Source organism: Hemiscyllium ocellatum, chromosome 4, assembly GCF_020745735.1.
Source record: "Hemiscyllium ocellatum isolate sHemOce1 chromosome 4, sHemOce1.pat.X.cur, whole genome shotgun sequence".
Taxonomy (NCBI): Eukaryota; Metazoa; Chordata; class Chondrichthyes; order Orectolobiformes; family Hemiscylliidae; genus Hemiscyllium; species Hemiscyllium ocellatum.
Genome location: NC_083404.1, coordinates 41959634 through 41984686, shown reverse-complemented (window position 1 = coordinate 41984686; position 25053 = coordinate 41959634). Strand labels below are relative to the sequence as shown.

The window sequence follows — 25053 nt, the reverse complement described above, 5'->3', positions numbered from 1 at the left end:
GGTGTAGGAACCTAACCAAAACATAAGACAATAAGACAGTAACTAGGATACATCTTGACAAAGAATTATGCTCACCTGTCGCACATTATTGTTTGCAGTCTTTTTCATTTCTTCATGTAGTCCACGTGACGTTTTTAAATCCTATAGTTAAAAGTCAATTGGGAATTCTGAATCATATAATGTAATTTTATAAAACTTTACATGACATCAAAAATAGGGTTGAGGCCACTATCAAATGATAGAGCAGACTTGATGAGCAAACGGCCTACTCCTTCACCTAATTTACGTGCTCATATCATCTGGTGCAATATTTTCAGATATAACAGCATTCTAGTTTTTCAACCAAGATTTTGTATTTATAATCAAAACTAACGCATAAAAATACTTAATTATTCAGAACTATATGATAATCATACAAAAAAGATCCATATTGTAGTCCTTCCTACTGCTGTCCAGCTGCTTGCCTTCATTGTGCCTGCAAAACTAAACACAGTACAAGATCTAATTCTCAGATTTTCTTCTCAACGATAAACTACTTAAAAAAAATTAAATATACCCTGACTGTTACAAACCATTTGATAATAGGTAGGAAGACAAGGAAAGCTTCACAGATAAAAGATACTTTTTAAAAAATAGGACTCTAAATGCCTTTCACTCTTTCAAGGTGGTTAATGTTAAGCCAAACTAGTTTAGCATTAAGGTTATTTATTGAACGCTTTATTCTTGGCCAGCAATTAGTTAAAAGCCCATAAAGGATAAAGTGAGGATTGCAGATGCTGGAGACCAGAGTTGAAAAATTTCTGAAGAATGGCTTATGCCTGAAACGTCGATTCTCCTGCTCCTCACATGCTGCCTGACCTGCTGCGCTTTTCCAGCACCACACTTTTCAACTAAAAGCCCATAAACTCTAAGTAAAATGTTGACTAAGTTAACCTATTGCCTCCCACTCTCCCCAATGCAAACAGAATTTTATTTTATTGGCGAGCATACCAACTTGTTGATCTAGCAGCTGATTGCCTCTATCAGTTCCTTGCCAAGATACTGACTTTCTTCAAGGGCCATTTTCTTCTTTTGGATGAGAAACGTAGTTCAATGTACATATGATTAATGTTGGAACACTTACATAATCATAAAATATCTAGCTGATGTGGGGGACAGCAAAAAAAAAATCATGTTGAAGTCATACATTAAGAATTTTAAATTAGTAAAACTTGCTTCAGGGTTGCAGAAAAATTTCCCAAAGCAGCAAGCCTTTTACTGTCTCCCAGGAGATTGCATGGGTGCATAGAATGGGAGAAGAATGGGCAAATTGTGTGCAAATATTGTATGACAAGATATAGCAGGTTTGATGAATCATTTATCATTTTCTGTCTGTTACACACATTTGTAAGGGAAGTGAGAGGGACAGTAGTATTAAAACTAGTGGTTCACTTGGAGCAAAGCAATAACACAGTGGACTGGTCTTTTTGTTGAAAATTCTATAATAGAAATTAGAAGCACCATGTTTGAAGAATAATTATATGGTGCCATAACTTTAGTCCCATCATGCAAGGGAAAGAGTGTAATTCCATTGAACAACTGCAAATACAGGAACCTTTGATCCATAAATCAGAGCTACAATCTTATAAGCCCAAACTCTAATGGAAGTTCCCTGTGAAAGTGACCAGGAACTGGGAGAACAGGAACATGGACTTACCCATCTATTTGACTATACTGCACATTCTGGTTTGATCTGGCAGCAAAAATAATGTTACCTTCTAACAAAATGGAATCTTCCAGTGGTGATAATGCAATATCCTTAGATTCAAGAATGTAGCTGACCATCACATTTGCCAAATGTATTTTGGAGTGGGCAAGAAATGTTCACCTAGCCCATGAAAGAGTAAATTATTTAAGAAATAATTAAATTATTCTGAATTGGAGCGATTGCCTTCCACCAAAACATAGCTCGAAAGTTGACCATTCATTACTCTTGGATCTGGATACGTAATACTTGCTATTGGTCTATCATGAGGAGCATCAACAGACAAAGCAATGCTACAATTTCCTACTTTATCTTTAAAAAAATCCATTAGTATCTACATTTTTGGGGAAGATTACCTACCTATTTGAATTACATACTTTTTAACCAATAGTAATATTTTAATTTGTTATTGTCACTGATATCTGAAATTACATAGTGATTTTCACCATCAGTCAGAGGAAATTTGAAAATGCTTTATTTACAAAACCCAGCATAAAGTAATAATTGCTCTTTTCACAGGTAAGGACTGGATTTAAATCATCATATCATTGATACAGTATCAAGGAATATTATTGTTAGCAGTACAATTACCAGGGTCATCACAGTCACAATTGAAATAATGCTGTAAATATAAATTTTAACTTTTAAAGAAAAGCTACTGGCCACAAAAAATAAATAGTTAAAGAAGAGAATTTTCTGATTTTAAAAAAAAGTCTTCTTTGAAGCTAGTCCTTTGTCAAAGGATTGGTCTGTCACTGTAGTCAAGCTAGCTGTGAAGGTCATCAGACTTTACCGCCCCATTCTCCAAACTCCTCCACTGTCATCCATTCAAATCTTTCTTTACACAAGCTTCACCATTCCTGCTTGAATCTTCTACAAGATGTTTTTGAACTGACATCTATCGTCAGGACATCAATTTTTAGTCATAAGATATATAGATTCCATCAAATAAAATCATGGATTAACTTCTTAAGAATCTACATTTGAAGACATGACATCTCCATGATGATCTGAAAATTGCAGATTACTTCAAAAGAGCACAGCCACTCAAAGTTCAGCCAAGGACTAAGTGTGTCCATACCATTAAAAAAAAATACATTCCCACATTATTTTGAAATTATTCACTTCCAATTTGGTTTCAACATCTACTTCTGTGACTTCTCTTTCAGTACTGAAAATTTCCTTGACATTTATAGTTGCTCATTACCAAAGAAACTCCACAAAATACATAAGTTTCATCATCCTGAGCATGTGACTAGCAAGTGCGAACATTGGCAGTAAGCCTACCACTACATTTCGTACACCTGAAGGAAACCAAAGCAAAAAGTCCCCCGTGAACATTCAGATTCGTATGATACAAAGGAAAATTTAATGGTAATACTGGCCTGAGTTTTCTAATTTCACGGCAGAGAAAGGTGAAATGGAAAGGAGTGGTCTGCTACATCTTTAACATTGATATCTCAGCAAACACCAAAAATGGCTGCATGGCAGAAAAGTAGCAAATTAATAGTGTCAAGGGGGTCTTATTGCTCAGTCAGCAGCCTAGACCAGGACATTACACTGGAGAGGGAATTATGCTCTGAACAAGAAACTGGTCACTGTCACCAATTTAAAGGTCCAATTCTCAATCACTTTTTGAAGGCACCTTCAAAAGATTAAATGAATAAAGAAACATAGAAATGATATCATCTTCACCATCAGACTTTGCTACTTCATGCAGCCATAGACCTTTGGGAAGGCCTTTCCTTCCAGCCTTCTGTTGCTTCCTCAACCATACTGTAAAGTACTCCAAAAGTTTCTAATTAATACCTGGGAAACTGAGTTGGCAGCGAAAAAAAAGCACACAATTGGTTTTTTAAACTTGATCAATAGGTTGTTAATTGGTTATTTCAAAATGGCAATTGGACATCTGACAAACATTGGTATGCTGACTTTGAATTGCTGAGCCATCATCATCACACCATATTTTGCATATGAGGGGGTGTGGCCTACTCAATTTGTGACCATAAAATGCAATCCATTCTATCTAATGAAAGGATCATTGTGAAACAAAATAAAGACTTGATTACTGCATAATGAAGATAGACATTAATTGACTTTAAAATACCAAAGAAAACCAATTCAAACATGTTGCCCCGAAAAGCTAAATGTTCCTCAAAAAAATAAAGACCAATGGCTTTGAAATACGCTGCAACAACACAATTTTGGTGGCCCAGAGTGCTAGACTAAAGAACCTTACCTTCAGGTAAAGCATGGATATTTTAAACAAACGTTGACTGCAAGATGGAAAAGATTTATGCTTCTTTGAAATTCCATTATTTTCGAGTACTTTTGCCACAACTTCTTTCAGCATCTAAAGAGAAAATACCAGGGTGTAAACTAAAATGAAGGAACATTTCTCTACTCAGGTCCTGTTCTTAAATGATTCAAGAAATAGGTTTTCTTACAGATTAATTCCAAAACACACTTTCTATCTCTGACCCATGAATTGATGTACCTTAGTTATGCTGCCCTCAGAGTAACACAATTTAGAATGGTCAACCAACATCTTTAAAAAAAAGTTATGAAATTAGAAACTCCAAGTTTCGAAGAGTCTTACTGAACTTGCAATGTGCACTGTTGCTTTCCCCTAGACAGTGTCAAATCTGCTCTAGGATTTATTTTTATTCCTTTGGGAAAAGTTATTTCCAAAAATCAGACATTGTGACAAAATTTCAGCACCTATCTGCAGAGGTTATTGTGCAGACTTTTGGGCAGTATACCTCACTTAAAATCCCTCCATAAGTTCCTTTCTACTTCTGAGCATATCAGCACAACAAATTCCCACTGATATAAATAATGTTTCTGAGGAAAAAAAATCCAAACTAGAACAAAGTCACGTGCAGGATAAATATTATAAGGAAAAAAGTTTCAACTAAACTAGCAGCAAATTGTCCATAAACTTACATTAACTGTCACAATTGATTCAGAGATGCATCTGACCCCATGACTTGAATTGGAAAACCAGTGCATAAGTCCTCATCTTCTCATGACTACACTTGTGAAACCCTAGTTTTGAACTGAAATCAGAAATGAACACAAAAAAAGGGGAAGTTCAGGGAAAGCCAAGCTCCATTCGACATATAGAAATGTTATGTCCCAAGTGTGCTTGTCTTTTGCTTGTAACAGATTAGTCACAAAAACAGAAATTGCTGGAAAATCTCAGCAGGTTTGGCAGCTTTGTATACTGTTATTCTTGTACTGTTATAAAAGAGAATTCTTATACGATAAAACAACCTGACACATGCCTTACCCTTTTGTGCTTCTGAGATCGTGATTCTTTTTTCACACTTTCATGACAAGCCTTTGTTGCCATTCTCTGAATCTGGCTATTGGGCTCCTTACTGGAAGTTGAAACAGCTGCAAGCCTTTGACCGTGTTCCCGCAAACCAGCTACAGAATTATTTCCATTATTTCCAGCCTCCTGTAATGTTCGGAGTGAATACTCGGAATTCAGAGATTCTGTGCTTTTGGATTTGCTAAGTCTGGGAGAGACAAAGCAATGAAGATTAGTTTTCAATGGGCATATCCGAACTATCACAATTCCAACAAAGCTAACCATATAACTTATGCTGTTTCTTTTTCTTTTCTGCTATTTATCATTGTGTAGATGTTTCAGCTGTTATTATTACAAGCAACCATTATAGAGTCATAAAGTCATACAGCGTGGAAACAGACCCTTCAATCCAACATCCATGCTAACCAGATATCCTAAATTAATCTAGTCTGATACCTTTCTAAACCCTTCCTTTTCATGTGCCCATCTAGATGCCTTTTAAAATGTTGTAAATGTACCAGCCTCCTCCACTTCCTTTGCAACTCATTCCATGCATGCACCACCATCTGAATGAAAAAGTTGCCCCTCCGAAATCTTTCCCCTCTCACCTTAAGCTTTTGTCCTCTAGATTTGGATTCCCCTAACCTGGGAAAAAGACCTTGGCTATTCACTCTACCCATTTCCCTCACGGTTTTATAAACTTGATAAAGTCAATCCTCAGCCTCCAAGGTTCCAGAGAAAATAGTCCCAGCCTATTCAGCCTCACCCTATAGCTCAAACCATACAACCCTGGCAATATCCTTGTGAATCTTTTCTGAACAGTTTCAATTTCACAACACCTTTCTTCTAGCAGGGAGACCAGAACTGAACAAATATTCCAAAAGTGGCCTATCCAATGTCCTGTATAGAATCAACATGACCTCTCAACTCCTATACTCAATGCACTGACCAATAAAGGTAAACGTACCAAACGCCTTGTCTATCTGTGGCTCCACTTTTAAGGACCTGTCCAAAATGGAGGACAGGAGAAAATCATGGCTGTCAGAGCTGCTCCTTTTGAGGTTTGTCTCCCTGCACCACCCCCAACCAGCTGCTCCCCCTACCATCCCCCCCCAGTGCACCAATGGCTGTACTAATAACCAATTTAAGATAATCTGTCAAGCTTGTAATATTTTGACTTACCAGCGGTAGCTTACACAGAATGGGTTCCTATTTGCATGCAATCTAAAGGAATATGTTCAAACATTGCACTTTAAAAAGAATTGCCCCGGAGCTTGAATACCTGTAATTCCCCTTTGGTTGGCAAGTGGACTTAGCTTTCTTCATGGTAGCTAATCAATCAGCAGCCCTTTACTTTGCAATGTAAATTATTATAAAACTTCTGAAAATTGGCATTCTTGTATTGCCCAGATGAGTACAAAAAGACTTTGGCGATGCAGCTCAATATTTCAGTTGTTTAATATCACGCCAATATTGGGATAAAAGAGGGGAGTGGAAATAATGGAGGGACAGAGACATGCAAACAAATGATTCCAAATTAGCAGCTATAAAGTCATTTGCAATCACAGGCTATTGAAGGTTACAAAGTACTGTAAGTCTGAAACAAATGTACAAAACTGCTGGAAGCATTCAGCAAATGAGACTGGATCTGTCAAAACTAAAATGAGCATGAAAGTTTCAGATACAACTCCTGGTTGAGTGAAGGTAGATGGCATCACAAATGTCAACATTCTTCCATTTAGTACAGGTGCAGGCTGAATGACTAAAAAGTTGCAGCGTATTTTGTTGTTATCGCCATTTGAAAGTTACCTTTTGCTGAGATGGAAACTCTCCACCTTCCTTGATGTACGCTTTTGTCCTGTCCCACCAGTATTTTTCTGATCGTTCTGTAAAGCTTCACCATCCGGTACACTTCCAGGTTCTGAAAGGACTGCAGGAGACGACAGTGGGCTTAACCCATAAATAACTGGACACTGTTCTCTCGAACAGGTTGTGTTAGTTTCATAGCGGATAAGGCGAGACTGAAGTTTCCCAAATCGAATATCCTTTTCAAGTGCTCTGCTGTTGTCCAGGCAATACCTGAAATTTTCATAAGGTGTCTATTACAAACTCAAAATAACCAGTGTGGCAGATAAGCCATGTTGTGCATAAAATAGTTACATCAGTGCTCTCACCCATAAACTGGGCAGTTATGGTGATTTACCCTTGGAATATCATCTACCATGAAAGTACGCACAACTTTCAAATTCTGGAGATTAGACAACTAGGCTATGAGGAGGTATACAGAAACAAGGACTGTTTATTTTTTGGTTTTCAGGATTCCAAGTATATATAAATGTTGACAAGCACCACAATGCCATTAATCAGAGAAAGGAACAAGGAGATGACTTAAATCAGGCTGCTAGATACAGAAGGTGATGGATTTGAGAAGATTTGGCATGACAGACAACAGAAGGGCAACTTCAGCAGAATCGAGTGTTGGCTGGATAGCTTCTTGACGGACAAAGTGATTTAGGAGTATAAGTGAACCATAAAAAAAATCATTAAGTTATTTTGGAAAGGGCTACAACATTCATCTTTTCTGGTCTCTCACACTGTTTTGCTCCAATCAGCTTTTAAGCTTCAACAGAAATTGCCTTGCTGCTGACGAGCTAAGCAGTGGGGGTCAGCATTGCAAGTAGAAGCAACATTTTAAGAGGCGGTACAGGAGGCAGCAACAGGAAATCACGTTTGTCTGTACATCACAAAAATAGTTTTCTACACTCGAGATGAATTTGGGAAAGGCTGAAAAAATGCAAACTGTTGTACTGGCAGGTAAAGGAACTGATACCATCATGTTCCTAGTTTATTAGATATCCTTCAAGCAAAGGCATAGGATAGATTAATAATCGATAAACTGCTAACAGTAGGGATGTGTGGGACGTATGACATTTCAACCTAGCGAAGGAAAACAAAGATTTAGTCCAAGTAATTTTCTACAAAGGCTGATTATAAACAGGCAGGAAGCTCAAGAACTCAAAAGTACAAACTGAGATGCACAGGTGCAAAAATAAAACTTTGCAGATGTTGGAAATCTGAAATAAAAACACAACATATTGGAAAAGTTCAGCAGGACAGAAAAACATTTAATCTTTCAGGTATGTGACCTTTCATCTGAACTGGCCAATTTCTCTGGTGTTAGATTTTTTGTTTCTGTTAAAATTAGTTTTTCTTAAAAATGGCATTCATCTCAAGTTTACAGACATTGTTTGCTAACACTCCTTACCCATAGTAAGAAGAAAGATATGGCTTACATTTCACATGCTATATTATGTGAGCCTTTAGAACATTATACTCACTCAACTCCATGGTAGTGGCATTCAGTAGCCTTTTCAAATGACAAACCTTTCAGCTTCTGCAGAGTCATCTCGGGGGTGAGTGGAAACTCATTTTCACTGCAAAGGAAATAAAATATTTTCAAAAAAATACCAGGCTAAGATTTGTGCCTTGTCACATTTTTGAACAATTTTAATTTATCAATAAATACACACTAATTATGCCTACAAAATAGATGAAATGAAATGCAATAACTGTAAACAAGCTAGATAATTTAAAATCCATTTTTAAGTCAATGTTCAGTTCACCAAAAACTTGAAAAAGCACCACCAACTAAAAATGATAACTTGTAGGAGTGCATCACAAATAATTTACTAAATAAGAACAAAAACGTAGAAAATTTCAGAAGGTCAAGCAGCATCTTAAACTTTATATTTATTTTTGGCAAAGTGAAAGTTCCATTAATATGGGCGGCACGGTGGCACAGTGGTTAGCACTGCTGCCTCACAGCGCCTGAGACCCGGGTTCAATTCCCGACTTAGGCGACTGACTGTGTGGAGTTTGCACGTTCTCCCCGTGTCTGCGTGGGTTTCCTCCGGGTGCTCCGGTTTCCTCCCACAGTCCAAAGATGTGCGGGTCAGGTGAATTGGCCATGCTAAATTGCCCATAGTGTTAGGTAAGGGGTAAATGTAGGGGTAGGGTGGGTTGCGTTTCGGTGGGTCGGTGTGGACTTGTTGGGCCGAAGGGCCCGTTTCCACATTGTAAGTAATCTAATCTAATCTTAATTTTTTTTTGGAGGAAATCTCACCCTGACGCTGTCACTGTCAGGATATCCATTGAAAACTAGCATCCCCTGTATCTGTGACATCTTTAAAAACTCATTGTACACCCAAACAAGTACCAGCACAGTCCAATGCTGTCATGCAAGGTTCCTCACATGTGCCACAAACATTAGCAGGCAGGGGAGATACCTGTGTTGCAGGCTTTGCTTCTACTGGACAAGGTGATGTAGACACATGGGCGGCACAGTAGCTTAGTGGTTAGCACTGCTGCCTCACAGCGCTAGGGACCTAGGTTCGATTTCATCCTTGGGGAGATTGTGTGTGGAGTTTGTGCATTCTCCCAGTGTCTGCACAGGTTTCCGCCAGGTGCTCCAGTTTCCTCCCACAGTTCAAAGATGTGCAGGTTTGGTGGATTGTCCGTCGAGTACAGAGATGTGTAGGTTAGATGCATTAGTCCATGGGAAACTCAGGGTTACAGGTATAGGCAATGAGTCTGGGTGGGATGCTCTTCAGAGGTTCATGTGAACTCATTGGACTGAATGTCCTGTTTCCACACTGTAGGGATTCTAGAAGATTCTAAAGAACGACTCCTCTTCCCCCAGGTCAGCAATGGAGACTACAGCACCAGACAAAGCTAGCCTGTCTGAGGTTGCCACCCAGGCTAAATGTTATCTCAGTCCTCTGGATGAGTGGCGAGCAGGGTAGGAAGAAGGTCAAAGTCCTTCACCACCAGCATTAGTACCAACATCCTTTTTCCACTACATTATATGCACACACAGACCTGCCTGCCACCAAGGTGCATGCTCTCCCACTCGCCTCATTTCCTACAACATTGTCTCACTTGTACTCACTCAGCCTAACACCACTAAATCTGTATGCCCTCTGTGCTATCTACTCACTCGTTCAGGACATCACTCACTGACACCAAAAGTAGGTAAACAGCCCAATTTAATTTCCATAAACACCCACTCGGCTCAGTTTCTAAGTGGAAAGCATCCTCAGTCGGGCAAAGAAAGTCAAAATGGGTGGTGTGCTCCGATATTTGTCTCCTCATCCCTTACGTGGGGATCATACCAACTCTGACTGCAAGTGGCTGAGTGACCATATCCAAGCCCCAGGACTAGTACTGAAAGCAACCCTTGTCTTACTACATCATGATCAACCAACTAAAGGCTGTTCTTCTTGACAGAGCTGCTGATAACGAGGGCAAGCTTCCTGTCTTTGTGTGTGCGCTAAACAGCAAGGCAAGGCAGAAATAGGAACCTTGCATCTCTTATTGAGGGGACAAATAGCCAACAGGCAAGGCACAACAATGGAAGCAGGAATGCTGTGAACATCCACGGAGGCTCAGAGAGAGAGAGTGGTATGACAGCTTGGTTGGCAAAATGGGAAGCTGGACATTAATGAAGTGAGTTGTGACATTAAAAAAGCAAACTTTCTTATTGGCTGTTCACAGTTGCCTACTGTGAAACTTAACATGTCACTCAGCATAAGCATAAAAAATGGAATGAGTTTGTCCTGATATCTAGGAAAGACTCACCAACCTTGGTCATCTGATTTTTCTACAGATCTTGCTGTAGCACATGCTCACTTAGCCCTAGAAAAGATTCTGCCCAATGTTCCAGTTCAATTACCTTTTAATGAAAAAGTCACGAGAAAGGTCCTTCTGCTTTTCCCCAGCTATGCTGCCAGACCTGACTTACTATTCTTATTTCAAATTTCCAGCATCTGCACTATTTTGCTTTTGTTATTATTTACTGTTTATCTTCAAAATTTCCCAGCTTCTCTTATTTTTCTTGTAATTCTACTAGATTATAGTATTTTAAAATAACAGCAATTATACTTCAAAAAGAAACTCTTGCACTTTCCCAGAAGACTACTCGTGGTGCCTTGTGGCATTTGCCACTTTACCAATACGCGTTACTGGGCAAGGTTTGTTTCAAGCAGTTGCTAGCTACCAGTCCTGCTTTATCTTAGGCCTATCTTGTAATAAGTGGTAGAAGAGACACTCTATAGTTGTTTACACAAAAGGCACTACTCTTCGATATTAAGGTGCATGATATCAAGCAGTATAATGACATTTGGTCAGGCTTAATTACTAGGACTATAGCTAACTGGTACAGATATATTTGTTCCCTCCTAAAGTTAGAGTAGAACTCTTTGGCTTACCCATGGACTCCGTGTGATGTCAGTAGAATGGATGAAGCCAATGAACACTACTCTCTTGAGAATCATTACATTACACAACAGAAACGTTACCATAATTTTGTAGTAAATACCCTTCAGTTCAAAAGAATCAAAAAACTATCTTTAGTATTAACGAACTACTTTGAAGCAAATAAGGAATGAGATTACCTATAAAATAGATGGCAGAGTTAAAACTAACCAGAAAATATGGAATTAAACAATTCTTAGATGATTATAGATTGCAGCAATAGCTAATTAGTAAATGACTTTTTTATCTCCACTTCTTTTTAAAAAAAAACAACTGCTTTTAACCTCCCTTGATGGTGTGGGTTGTTTGCTCACGTATTGTTCCAAAGGCATCCGACAGCTATTCTCAAGTTTCTAATTAAAACTTGTGCAATAATATGGCACACCAGAGGTTTTACTACTCATCTTGTCAGTTATAAAATTAGATCACTTTTGAAAGCTGATTTTCCACTGTAACATTTTCACTTCTCACTAAATTAGAAGAAAAATTAAGAAACAAAACTCTGCATACCCTCGCTGTATTTGTAAAGGTTGGAGGTCAGCAACTGGAAAACCTTCAGGTGTAAAATATTTTAGCAGTTCTTTGGCGTCAAGCTGAACTGGAAGTAATCTTTGGCTATCCTTGAGTCCCAAAAGAGTCTCAGATGAGCTTGTTAACATGGAACCAACTCTGAATGCAAATACAAAATGGTTAGAAAAGAAACCCATCAGATAAAAGAGAAAACTTTAATTTCCTATAACATTTTTTTTTTAAAACTTCAGGATGTTCCAACAGACTTCAAAACCAATGAGATACTCCCAAAGTGTAATCACTGCTGTGATGTAAAAAACCTATTGGCTTAAACTTTGACTTATAATTTAGTTCATTTCTATTTTATTTACTTATCGTCTGACTTTCTATTGGCTAAATATCACAGCAATGTTAATCAATTCATTATAAAATATGGTAAAAAAATACAGGAGAGTTGCATGTTTGTGACATGTAATATTTCCTAATTTTGCTTATGAAAGGACTGGTTCTAATTAATATCCAATGCACCACCAGCAGAAACAAATTCTCCCTATCTACACTGTCTGTTCTCCTTAATACCTTGAAAATAAATTGTTAAATTTCTAAGTGCTGATGAATACAATCTTAGCTTCACCCTTGGAATCCATGTATCATCCTAATGAATCTACACCACACTACTTCCAAATTCAATAGATAATTCCTGAAAGCCTGGTGCCCAGAATTACACACAGTACTCAGGTGTGGTTTAACCAGGGCTTTGCACAGCTGAAGCATTACTTCTACACCCTTGTGTTCTAGTGTTAGTTATAAAGACAAGCACTCAATTAGCCTTTTTGGTGAAGATGTCACCATCAGGTACAAGAAATAATCATCTGTGCATCTAGATTAATCACTTTGGACAAGAAGTTTCTCCCCTTTCAACATTTACAATGTACTTGATCAGTTGAGGATTTTGAAGGTGTTCGGTCACCCATTCCTTAAGTGTAGACTCTAGTAACAATATGCTAAATAATTTTATGCCAAAATAGCGTAGTTCAAATAAGGTCATCTTCATCAGAAAGAACATTTTGCTTCACTGAACTTTAACTTGGGCTGGTTAAGTACAATCAGTATTCCGGCCTGTTGCAACCAGCCAGAGAGATGTGCTGCGAGATACAATCCACCAGTCATTCAACTGTATGGCCTATGTACCTGACATCAAATTGGCACTGAAACTACATACCATGTTACTTGTTTGTGTGCTAGGTAGAATCTTTTTGGCTTGATGGCAGCTTCCTGTTAGTGGAAAATACTAACCTATTGCTACTGCACATTAAGTTTTACCTGTTACCAAATGTTTGACATATTTGACCTTTCAGGGTAGTTGGAGATAGTCTGGCCACTTTTCAGTACCAAATCAGGCAATTTCACAGGTTCTGGCAAATAGTTTCTCTGTTAAATACTTATTAAGATATCAAATTTGCTGGGATTTAACAACAAAGTAAATTAAAGAGTACTCAGGACTTTTAGCTTTAATCTTAACCAAAGAAAATGTTGCATAATGTCTTGTTCAAATAGCCCTACTTGCCCCTCCAACTTCTGTGAAGACGCAAGTAAACTTGTGAATCAAAATTCAAACGTTCACACTTTTTGACAAAGTAATAATTCGGGACTGTGTAGAACAAGGTCAATATTTCGATCTGCATTTATTACCTACTGTGACCCTACAGAAATTCATTGGTTACATTCTTAATATATCATTATGAAGTGTAGGATGTTTCAAATTAATGATAATTTTTCTCAGGGTCCCAAGCTAATGCTACCACATTAAAATGGGAATACTGCTGTTCTTCCTCAGAGCTCCATGACTGCTGTTGCTACTTGGGAGTCTGCAACCTTTAAGTTTCAGTATATGATCCCCACTTTGGGAAGCTCTCCTTAATGATTTTGTACAAAGAAAAGGAACGTTGCCTTATAAATAGCCACACAGCTGCATTTTATCTCCATGTGTCGGACTGTTGGATTAAAACCAAACTCTTAAGCCCAGTCAAGAGATCCCCCTGCTACGTTCTCCAAGGGTCAAATGTATTTCCCTCCCAAGAAATGCACAGAATTTTGTTTTTGCAAATGCAGTTTGAGACTGGGTGATGCAGTGGGATAGAGTTCCATCTAAAACTGTAATCATTCAACCAATAAACCACCATCTAGTGTATATTTAAAGAAAGTAAGAACATCTTGCGATACTCGTACCTAGAAATTGCTGACCTTCCTTATTTGCTGTTATTCTTCAGAACTCCACGGTAGCTGTTGCTACCTTGGAGCCCACAACCTTTAAGTTTCAGATCATGTTCCCCAATTTGGGAACCTCTTCCTTAATGATTTTGTCAACCTGCAGCACATAGACTGCAGTGGTTCAAGAAAGTAGCTCACCACCGCCTTCTCAAGGTCAGCTAAAGACAGGTACAAAACGCTGGCCCAGCAAGCGATACCCACATCCCACTTGAATATGAAATAAAACAAAAATTTTAGCCCCTTGTTTCTCCTCCTTTGGTTATCACAAATTTAGAGAAGTATTGTCTACACAGACAATAAAATAACATCTTTTAGACTGATGTGAAATCCATCTCTACAATGCTAGAACTGAAATATGTTTGGCAGAGCACTTAGGCAAAGCTATGAATAATGGGTGTGTGAGGATATTAGAGTCATGCTCTCAAAGTAGGAAGAACTGAAAAAAGCTTAAATTCCTCCTCTGTGAGCTGCATTTAAGAGAGAAAGTTTAGAAATTAAATTTATACCTAGCAAGAAAACCACTTGTTGGGTAGCACAGTGTATTTATTCTTTTAATATTATTGCAAGCAAGCTGTAATGACAAAAATAAGCAAAGCCAAACCTAATCATTCCATATAATTCATGCAAGTAGTAAGATGACAGTAACAATTCACATTTGACTTCAGCTTGCCATGATTTTGATCAGTTCAATATTATTGAAAAGAATCAGAGTCACAGAGATGTATAGCACGGAAACAGACCCTTCGGTCCAACTCGTCCATGCTGACCAAATATCCTAACCCAATCTAGTCCCATTTGCCAGCACTTGGCCCATATCAGACTAAACCCTTCCTATTCATATACCCATCCAGATGCCTTTTAAATGCAATTGAACCAGCCTCCACCACTTTCTCTGTCAGGTCATTCCATACATGCACCACCTTCTGCGTGAAAACGTTGCCCATTAGGTCTCTTTTATATCTCTCTCCTCTCACCCTAAACCTATGCCCTCTAGTTTCTGGAGTCCCCCACCCAGAGAAAAGTCCTTGTCTATTTATCCTATACATGACCTTCACGGTTTTATAAACCTCCATAAAGGTCACACCCTCAGCCTCTGATGCTCCAGAGAAAATAGCCCCAACCTTTCCATAAAGCTCGAATCCTCCAACCCTGGCAACATCCTTGTCAACCTTTTCTGAACCTTTCAGTCTTATAAATCTTTCCAATAGGAAGGAGACCAGAATTGCATGCAATATTCCAAAAGTGGCCTAACCAATGTCCTGTACAGCCGCAACTCCTATACTCAACACTCTGACCAATAAAGGAAAGCATACCAAATGTCATCTTCACTATCCTATCTATCTGCAACTCCACTTTCAAGGAGCTATGAACCTGCACTCCACAATCTCTTTGTTCAGCAACACTCCCCAGGATCTTACCATTAAGTGTCTAGCCCTGCTAAGATTTGCTTTCCCAAAATGCAACATCTTGCATTTATCTCAATTAAACTCCATCTGCCAATCCTTAGTCCATTGGCCCATCTGATCAAGATCCCATTGTACTGAGGTAACCTTCTTCACTGTCCCCTACATCTCCCAATTTGGTGTCATCTGCAAACTTACTATCTATACCTCCTACATTCACATCTAAATCATTTATATACATGACAAAAAGTAGTGGACCCAGCACAGATCCTTGTGGCACTCACTGGCCACAGGCCTCCAGTCTGAAAAACAACCCTCCACCACTACCCTCTATCTTCTACCTTCAAGCCAGTTCTGTATCCAAATGGCTAGTTCTCCCTGTATTCCATGAGATCTAACCTTGCTAACCAGTCTCCCATGGGGAACCTTGTCAAATGCCTTACTGAAGCCCATATAGATTAAGTCCACCGCTCCACCCTCATCAATCTCTTTGTTGCTTTTTCAAAAACTCAGTCAAGTTCCTGCGACATGATTTCCCATGCACAAAGCCATGTTGACTGCTTATGACCCTAATCAGTCCTTGCCTTTCCAAGTAAGTGTCAATCCTGTCCCGCAGAATTCCCTCCAGCAACTTGCCCACCACCGATGTCAGGCTCACCAGTCTATAGTTCTCTGGTTTGTCCTTACTATCTTTCTTAAATAGCAGTATCACATTTGCTAACCCCCAGTCTTCCATCAAAAAGGGCTAATTAATAACCTTGTTGTAAAAATTCCTTTAAGAATGAGCAACCATAACATGGTTGAATCTTACATTATGTTGTAGTGCGGGGCAGTTATATTTAAAGCCAAGGTGTTAAATTTAAACAAAGGAAATTTTGAACATATGAGGAGCAAATTTGCGAAGGTAGATTAGGAAAGTACATTAAAAAGGTCTAACAGTAAGCATATGAAATAGGCAATGGTTCGTCTTTAAAGAATTATTACACAGCTTACACTTCTTCAAGTCATAAAAACTCTCAAAGTATCAGTTAACTGTGGCTAACAAAGTAAAATAGGACTGCATAAGTAACAAAAAAGGCACTTAAGTTTGCCAGAAATAGAAGTAAATGTGAGGATTGGGAAGAGTTTTTGGATGCAACAAGAGGACCAAAAAAGTTAGAGAACAGAATATGCATATAAACTAGAAAGAAAACATAAAACCAGCCTATAAAGCTTCTATAGGTATGTAAAAATAGAGACTTTTGGTTAAGACCTATATGAGTCAATTCCAGGCAAATGCAAGGGAATTTCTAGTGGGATAACTAAATGAGAAATGACAGAGAATCTAAATAATTTCTTTGTATCCATCTTCACCGAGGAAGATGAAAGATAGCTCAGAGAATTAGAGATCCAAAGAACTAGTGAAAATGAGGAATTGAAGGAAATTAGTCTTACTAAGGCAGCTATGGAGAAATTAACGGGACTGAAAAATTGATTGATGGCTGAGACCTGATATTCTACACCCTCGAGTGTTGAAAGGAGGTAAGCCATGATGGTGGTTGATGCTAGGTAGGTGGCCATTTTCCAAAATTCTATAGATTCTGGAATGGTGGTGACAAATGTTACCCCAATATTTAAAAAAAGAGGAAGAGAGAAAAAGGGAACTACAGAAAAGACATTAGGATCTGTAATAAAGGATGTGATAAATTGTTACTGATTAACAATGACCTGATTGGGCACGGTTAGCATGGATTTGTAAATGAGAAACTGTGTTTGACAAAACCAGTTTGAGCTTTGTGAAAAGATTATTGACAAAATTGACAAAGAAGAGCCAATGAACATAGCACACTTGGACTTTGGAAGGTTTTTGATAAAGTCTCCCAGGAGGCTGGTGAGTAAAATTAACATACATGGGATTAGAGGCAATATACTGACAGGAATTAAGGGTTGGCAAAAACAGAGAAAATAGTAGGAATAAACAGATCATTCTCGCATTGGCAGGCCGTGATGAGTGGAGTACCACAGGGCACGAACTGTTCAAAACATACATCAACAAATTGGAACAAAAACAGAAATTGCTGGCAAAACTCAGCATGTACAGCAGCATCACTGGGGCAAAAACAGAATTAACATTTAGTCCAGTGATTTTTCACCCGTAAGGAAAATGTACTCTTTACGCTGACGTCAAGCTCTGGAGAGATGGGAGGGAGGCATTGGTGGAGACAGCCATAAAGAGAGACAAAAGGGATAGATAGATGAGAAGATTATTGATTATAGACCAGAACAGAACAGAAACTGAATAAGTAATAGTGAGAGCAGAGAGTTTGAATTGGTGTTCAGACTATACCCAATTCCAGAATGTGTTCTCTGTTGCCATCTTTTTTAAAAACCTTATTTCACATTTTAAAGAAGAACAGGAAATATAAATCCTCTAATTATTGTGTGACCTTGAGATACTACAATGTTTGTGTTTGAGATCGCAAAGCTGGTGCAGCAGCAATTAAGACAGCAAACAGTATAATGGCTTTTATCATCACCATTTTAGTGCAGGAATGAAGATAATATAAAAACAAAAATTAAGACATACCAAGTTAAGTTCTGGACACTTTACGTAAGGAAGGATGTTAAAACCCAGGAGAGAGTTCAAAGGAGGTTTACTCAAATGATACCAGGAATGAAAGATTTTAGATATCAAGAATGATGAGACAGATTATGTCGATTCTCCTTGTAGCAGAGAAGATTAAGAATCAACCTTACTAAGATGTTTAAAATTATGAACAAATGTGATAAGGTAAAGAAGGATATTCTGCTTGCACTAGTTGGCATGACAGTAACCAGGGGTCATAATTTCAAGATTGTCAGCAAGCGAGCCAGGAGTGAGATGCAGAGAAACTTCTCTACCCAGAATTGTTAGGTTTTGGAATGCACTGCCTGAGAGAGCAATGGCAACGGATTCCATAGAAATCTTCAAAGAGAGTTCGATATATATTTGAAAATGATGAAATTAGAGGACTAAGGTCTGGAGAGTGGGACTAGCTCTTCCAGGAGCCAGACACAATGGGTTGAATGGCCTCCTTCTGTATTGTAAAATTCTATGATGCTAATGGATTGGCTTTGCTGAAAGCAGCCCATGTTATGTGATAACAGGATGAAAGGTGGGTGGGAAAGGTGGTCTGTACTGATAGGAACAAATGCCATGCCAGGACAAGGGTGTAGGGGTGGGTTACGAAAAAAATGCAAGGATGGAATCAGGCTTTAAAGTTATTAAACTTGTTATTGAGTGCTAGAGGCTGCAGGGTCCCCGAGCGAAAAATGAGATGCTGTTCTTTGAGCTGCATTGAGGCTTGCAGGAGCACTGCAGTAGGTCTGTGACAGAAGTTTTGGCACAGGAGCACAGCGGCGTGTTGAAGTGGCAGGCAAATGGAAGCGGAGTCAATTTTAACGGACAGAATGTAGATGCTCTGCAAAGCTGTCACTAAGCCTGTTTTTCATCTCCCCAGTGAAAAGGAGACAACACTCCGAACAGCAAATATAGTAGACTTGATTGAATGAAGTGTATAAAATTGGTGTTTAATCTGGAAGATATGCCTAGGGCCTTGGATGGTGAAGAGGGAAGAAGCAAATGAGTAGGTTTCACACCTTCTGCAATTGCGTGGGAAGGTGCGGTGGTGGTGGGGAGGGGGGAGGAAAGAGAGAGAATGATCTATGAGAAGTTCTGATAAAAGAGGGAATGAAGATTGGAGGAGTTGTGGACAGTGAGGAGGGCTGTTGTCGGCTGCAAAGGGACTTAGATATGATGCAGAGCTGGGCTGAGGAGTGGCAGATGGAGTTCAACCCTGTCAAGTGTGAGGTTGTCCACTTTGGAAAAACAAATAAGAATGCGGAATACAGGGTTAACGGTAGGGTTCTTAGTCAGGTGGAGGAACAGAGGGATCTTGGGGTCGATGTACATAGATCTTTGAAAGTTGCCACTCAGGTGGATAGAGCTTGTAAGAAGGCCTATGGTGTATTAGCTGCAAATGTGTTGCTGGTCAAAGCACAGCAGGTTAGGCAGCATCTCAGGAATAGAGAATTCGACGTTTCGAGCATAAGCCCTTCATCAGGAATGAGAGAGAGTAGCCAAGCAGGCTAAAATAAAAGGTAGGGAGGAGGGACTAGAGGGAGGGGCGATGGAGGTGGGATAGGTGGAAGGAGGTCAAGGTGAGGGTGATAGGCCGGAGTGGGGTGGGGGCGGAGAGGTCAGGAAGAGGATTGCAGGTTAGGAGGGCGGTGCTGAGTTGAGGGAACCGACTGAGACAAGGTGGGGGGAGGGGAAATGAGGAAACTGGAGAAATCTGAATTCATACCTTGTGGTTGGAGGGTTCCCAGGCGGAAGATGAGGCGCTCCTCCTCCAGCCGTCGTGTTATGTTCTGCCGGTGGAGGAGTCCAAGGACCTGCATGTCCTCGGTGGAGTGGGAGGGAGAGTTAAAGTGTTGAGCCACGGGGTGATTGGGTTGGTTGGTTCGGGCGGCCCGGAGGTGTTCTCTGAAGCGTTCCGCAAGTAAGCGGCCTGTCTCACCAATATAGAGGAGGCCACATCGGGTGCAGCGGATGCAATAGATGATGTGTGTGGAGGTACAGGTGAACTTGTGGCGGATATGGAAGGATCCCTTGGGGCCTTGGAGGGAAGTGAGTGTGGAGGTGTGGGCGCAAGTTTTACATTTCCTGCGGTTGCAGGGGAAGGTGCCGGGGGTGGAGGTTGGGTTGGTGGGGGGTGTGGATCTGACGAGGGAGTCACGAAGGGAGTGGTCCTTGCGGAACGCTGATAGGGGAGGGGAGGGAAATATATCCTTGGTGGGGGGGTCCGTTTGGAGGTGGCGGAAATGGCGGCGGATGATACGTTGTATGCGGAGGTTGGTGGGGTGGTAGGTGAGAACCAGTGGGGTTCTGTATCATCACCCCACCAACCTCCGCATACAACGTATCATCCGCCGCCATTTCCGCCACCTCCAAACGGACCCCACCACCAAGGATATATTTCCCTCCCCTCCCCTATCAGCGTTCCGCAAGGACCACTCCCTTCGTGACTCCCTCGTCAGATCCACACCCCCCACCAACCCAACCTCCACCCCCGGCACCTTCCCCTGCAACCGCAGGAAATGTAAAACTTGCGCCCACACCTCCACACTCACTTCCCTCCAAGGCCCCAAGGGATCCTTCCATATCCGCCACAAGTTCACCTGTACCTCCACACACATCATCTATTGCATCCGCTGCACCCGATGTGGCCTCCTCTATATTGGTGAGACAGGCCGCTTACTTGCGGAACGCTTCAGAGAACACCTCAGGGACGCCCGAACCAACCAACCCAATCACCCCGTGGCTCAACACTTTAACTCTCCCTCCCACTCCACCGAGGACATGCAGGTCCTTGGACTCCTCCACCGGCAGAACATAACAACACGACGGCTGGAGGAGGAGCGCCTCATCTTCCGCCTGGGAACCCTCCAACCACAAGGTATGAATTCAGATTTCTCCAGTTTCCTCATTTCCCCTCCCCCCACCTTGTCTCAGTCGGTTCCCTCAACTCAGCACCGCCCTCCTAACCTGCAATCCTCTTCCTGACCTCTCCGCCCCCACCCCACTCCGGCCTATCACCCTCACCTTGACCTCCTTCCACCTATCCCACCTCCATCGCCCCTCCCCCTAGTCCCTCCTCCCTACCTTTTATCTTAGCCTGCTTGGCTACTCTCTCTCTCATTCCTGATGAAGGGCTTATGCTCGAAATGTCAAATTCTCTATTCCTGAGATGCTGCCTAACCTGCTGTGCTTTGACCAGCAACACATTTGCAGCTGTGATCTCCAGCATCTGCAGACCTCATTTTTTACTCGATGGTGTATTAGCGTTCATTAGCAGAGGGATTGAATTCAAGAGTCGTGAAGTGATGTTGCAGCTGTACAGGACTTTGGTTAGGCCACATTTGGAGTAGTGTGCAGTTCTGGTCGCCTCACTTTAGGAAAGATGTGGAAGCTTTGGAGAGGGTGCAGAGAAGATTTACCAGGATGTTGCCTGGAATGGAGAATAGGTCGTACGAGGATAGGTTGAGAGTTCTCGGCCTTTTCTCGTTGGAACGGCGAAGGATGAGGGGTGACTTGATAGAGGTTTATAAGATGATCAGAGGAATAGATAGAGTAGACAGTCAGAAACTTTTTCCCCGGGTACAACAGGGTGTTACAAGGGAACATAAATTTAAGGTGCAGGGTGGAAGGTATAGGGGAGATGTCAGGGGTGGGTTCTTTACCCAGAGAGTGGTGGGGGCATGGAATGCGCTGCCCGTGGGAGTGGTAGAGTCAGAATCATTGGCGACCTTTAAGCGGCAATTGGATAGGTACGTGGATGGGTGCTTAATCTAGGATAGATGTTCGGCACAACATCGTGGGCCGAAGGGCCTGTTCTGTGCTGTATTGTTCTATGTTCTATGTTCTAAAATGTGTGTCTGATTTAGATGTGAAGACCAAATGTAATAGTTACAAGTTCATGGATAGCACAAAAACTAGATGAGAATGTGGGCTGTGAAGGGGATATAAAGCAGCTTCAAGAGGATTTGGACAGATTTAGTGAATGTGGTAAATGGAATATAATGTAGAAAAATAAAAGGTGGAACAAATATGCAGAGTATTCATTAAATGATAAAAGGTTAGAGGGAAACAAAGAGAAGTATGTTCTGTCATCAATAAATCATTAAAAGGAACATGCAGATGCAATAAGTGATTAGGAAAGTTTCTTTGTTTTATTTTAAGAGAATACAAGTATAGAAGTAAAAGATGTTCTGTTTTAACTGAACGGAATTTTGATCATTGGTTATGCCACCTGGACTAGTATTCCAGACCCTCAGGCTAAAGTTCTGAGTCTCATCATAGCAGATGGTGAAATTTGAATTCAATAAAATTTAGAATGAAAAGCTAGTTTAATGGCAACTGTGCAATTATTGTTGATCATTGTAAAAAAAACTCAACAAGCTCATTAAAGTCCTTTAGAGAAACAAATTCACCATCTTGACTTGATCTGGCCTATATGTGTCTTCACATCCACAGCAAAGTGGTCGATTCTTTACTAAATGTCTAAGCAAGCCAATTTGTGACAAAGCAATTAGGAATGGGAAATAAATGCTCACCGAGCAACATCCATATCCCATGAAGGATAGAAAAGGTTATGCTATTGAAGAGATAAACCTAAGACAGTTAACTTAGAAAATACTGCTAAGGGGAGCAACTGAGAACACTGATCCAATTAAAGTATTGGTGGCAAATCCACATTCATAACAAGTCAAAGTGATTTACTTTGCGAATATACATGTGCTACATAAACTATATCATTCTTTGTTAATGCTGGATTTCAGAATGATCTTCAAGCGCAATTTTTGATCACAGCATTATATGTCATCTATTGAATTCAAGTTTAAACAGCAGCAAAAAGCAACATACAATCTCGGTATCTGCAAGACTGCTCAAAAACTGTTATGACTGATTAATTCCAACATTGCCAAATAATTAATTAATAGGAGAATTGTAGACAGCCATAAACGAGTATTGTGTATTCTCATTTTAAAATCCAAATCCTTGGAAAAAGCTGGCACCTTTCAAATGAAATAATAAGTATAAAAAACATATTTCACCTGGACTTCTGTCTAATTCTTTCAAGATTTTCATAGTGTTCAAGAACACTTCTCTCAGGCCACTGTGATGGACTCAGGGTTGAGCTGTCAGTTTCTAGATAGACAGAAGTTTAAAATAAAATATCCACAGATGAATAATTTTCTTTCAAACAAACAGATGTGTGCACATTGTATTTAAAGGGGAAGAAAAGGCTATTAGAGTACATCTGGTTCAAGCATTTCCCTTACGATTTCACAGGAAAAGCGTTTTCAGCAGGAATCTATAGGACTTTTAAAAAAAACCCACCAGTTTACATCTAATGAAAAATCATTGACCTGAACAATTGGGGGAAACTTCTGAGACTACCAGATGGATGCAACAGTTCGACAAAATGACTCATAACCACCTTGTCAACAGCAATTATGAAACGGAGAATCCACAATTATTGAAAGAATTAAAAGATAAATGGAGGGTGAAATTTACAGAATACATTCTAATCTCCATGTGATCTTTTTAAAAATTTAACCTATTTTTCTAATCAACCTGTTCAGCGATGTTATTATACACCTCTGGAGCAGGTGGGACTTGAACCCAGACATCTTGGGCCTAGGGATAGGGGCACCAGTACTGTGCCACATGAGCCCTCACATCATCAATTTAGATGTAGGTTAGCAATGAAAGCAGCTGCCCAATTGGCAGCAGTGAGCAGTAATCAATGAAAATTTATGAGGGTAAGTGATGGATGGGGAGAGCTTGCCCACAGTAGAGCAATTCCCCACTAGATACTAAGCCCAATGGGTCATCAGAGGCAGCATCGCCCAAGTGGTAGGCAGACGCGACCATTGGTTATGGGACCAAAAGCAGGAAAAACCACAGCCATAACCCAAACAAACTCAAGAGGGGATTTCATCAGAAAGTGCTCCTAGCTTCAATCCTCAGGATTTCCCCACACAGTTCTGAGGCATCCTCTCACTTTATTTGCTGCCTGAGCAGCATTCTCTGCTCCTCTTGGTGGTGTTGACCTGCATCCAATTGGGCCACCAACCACAGGAACTTGCTCTTCATCTTTAAATCGGACAAGAACCCAATGGAAGAACATTGGGTACAGACAGATGATCTCAAGGAGACAGATGAAGTAGGAAGTAACTGTACTTACTGGAATTTAGAAGAATGAAAGGCAACCTCATTGAAACATTATAGATTCTGAGGAGACTGGGCAGGATAGATGCAGAAAGGTTGTTACCCCTTGGGGAAAGTCTAGAACCCAACAGTATAGTCTCAAAGTAAATAATTACACATTTAAGACAAAGATGAGGAGGAATGTCTTCTCTCAGGGTGTTAAATTGCGAAATTCTTTCAGGTCGAGACTGGGTCATCAAGTATATTCAAGACAGAGATGTAAGGGAATCAAGCGTTATGGGGGAAAAGGAAGGAGTTTGGAATTGAGAGCAATCAGATCAGTCGTGAGATCATTGAGTCTGCTCTGTCATTCAACGAGTTGAAAGGCCTATTTGCTCTTATATTTTATGGCCTTATTTTGAAAGGCTATTTCATCGTGGCTCCTAACTTCGTTTCTCACTTCACAATTTGTTTTCCAGAATTGTCGGTTTTTATATCAGATTTCAACTATCTGTGCTATTTTATTTTGTCAATTTGACATTGACAGTTTGGCACCTCTAATGAAAAGAGAAATACTCAACAGGTCTATAAGCATCTGTGGAGAGAGAAAAATGGAGTTCACATGTCAGGTCAATGTCCTTTATCAGAATCATATATCCAGTATCTACTGCATTTTGCTTTGTCTCAGGATTGTTCCAATGATGCCAATGTTGAGAATTTCAAAGCAATGACAGGAGATACAACTTGACATCAGCCTGAATGA

General features: G+C 40.2%; 1 protein-coding gene across 3 annotated transcripts in view; it reads right to left on the bottom strand.

Moving 5' to 3' along the window:
• The window catches only part of mtbp (MDM2 binding protein), a 75957-nt gene that overhangs the window by 7725 nt on the left and 43179 nt on the right, over positions 1 to 25053 (bottom strand). For all 3 annotated transcript variants that reach the window (XM_060823039.1, XM_060823032.1, XM_060823036.1), the window contains 7 exons: positions 23192 to 23285; positions 11883 to 12041; positions 8399 to 8494; positions 6870 to 7139; positions 5037 to 5268; positions 3984 to 4097; positions 76 to 141 (listed from right to left, as the gene is read on the bottom strand). In XM_060823039.1, the coding sequence (XP_060679022.1) occupies positions 76 to 141; positions 3984 to 4097; positions 5037 to 5268; positions 6870 to 7139; positions 8399 to 8494; positions 11883 to 12041; positions 23192 to 23285 (1031 nt within the window). The remainder of the gene's footprint in view (positions 1 to 75; positions 142 to 3983; positions 4098 to 5036; positions 5269 to 6869; positions 7140 to 8398; positions 8495 to 11882; positions 12042 to 23191; positions 23286 to 25053) is intronic.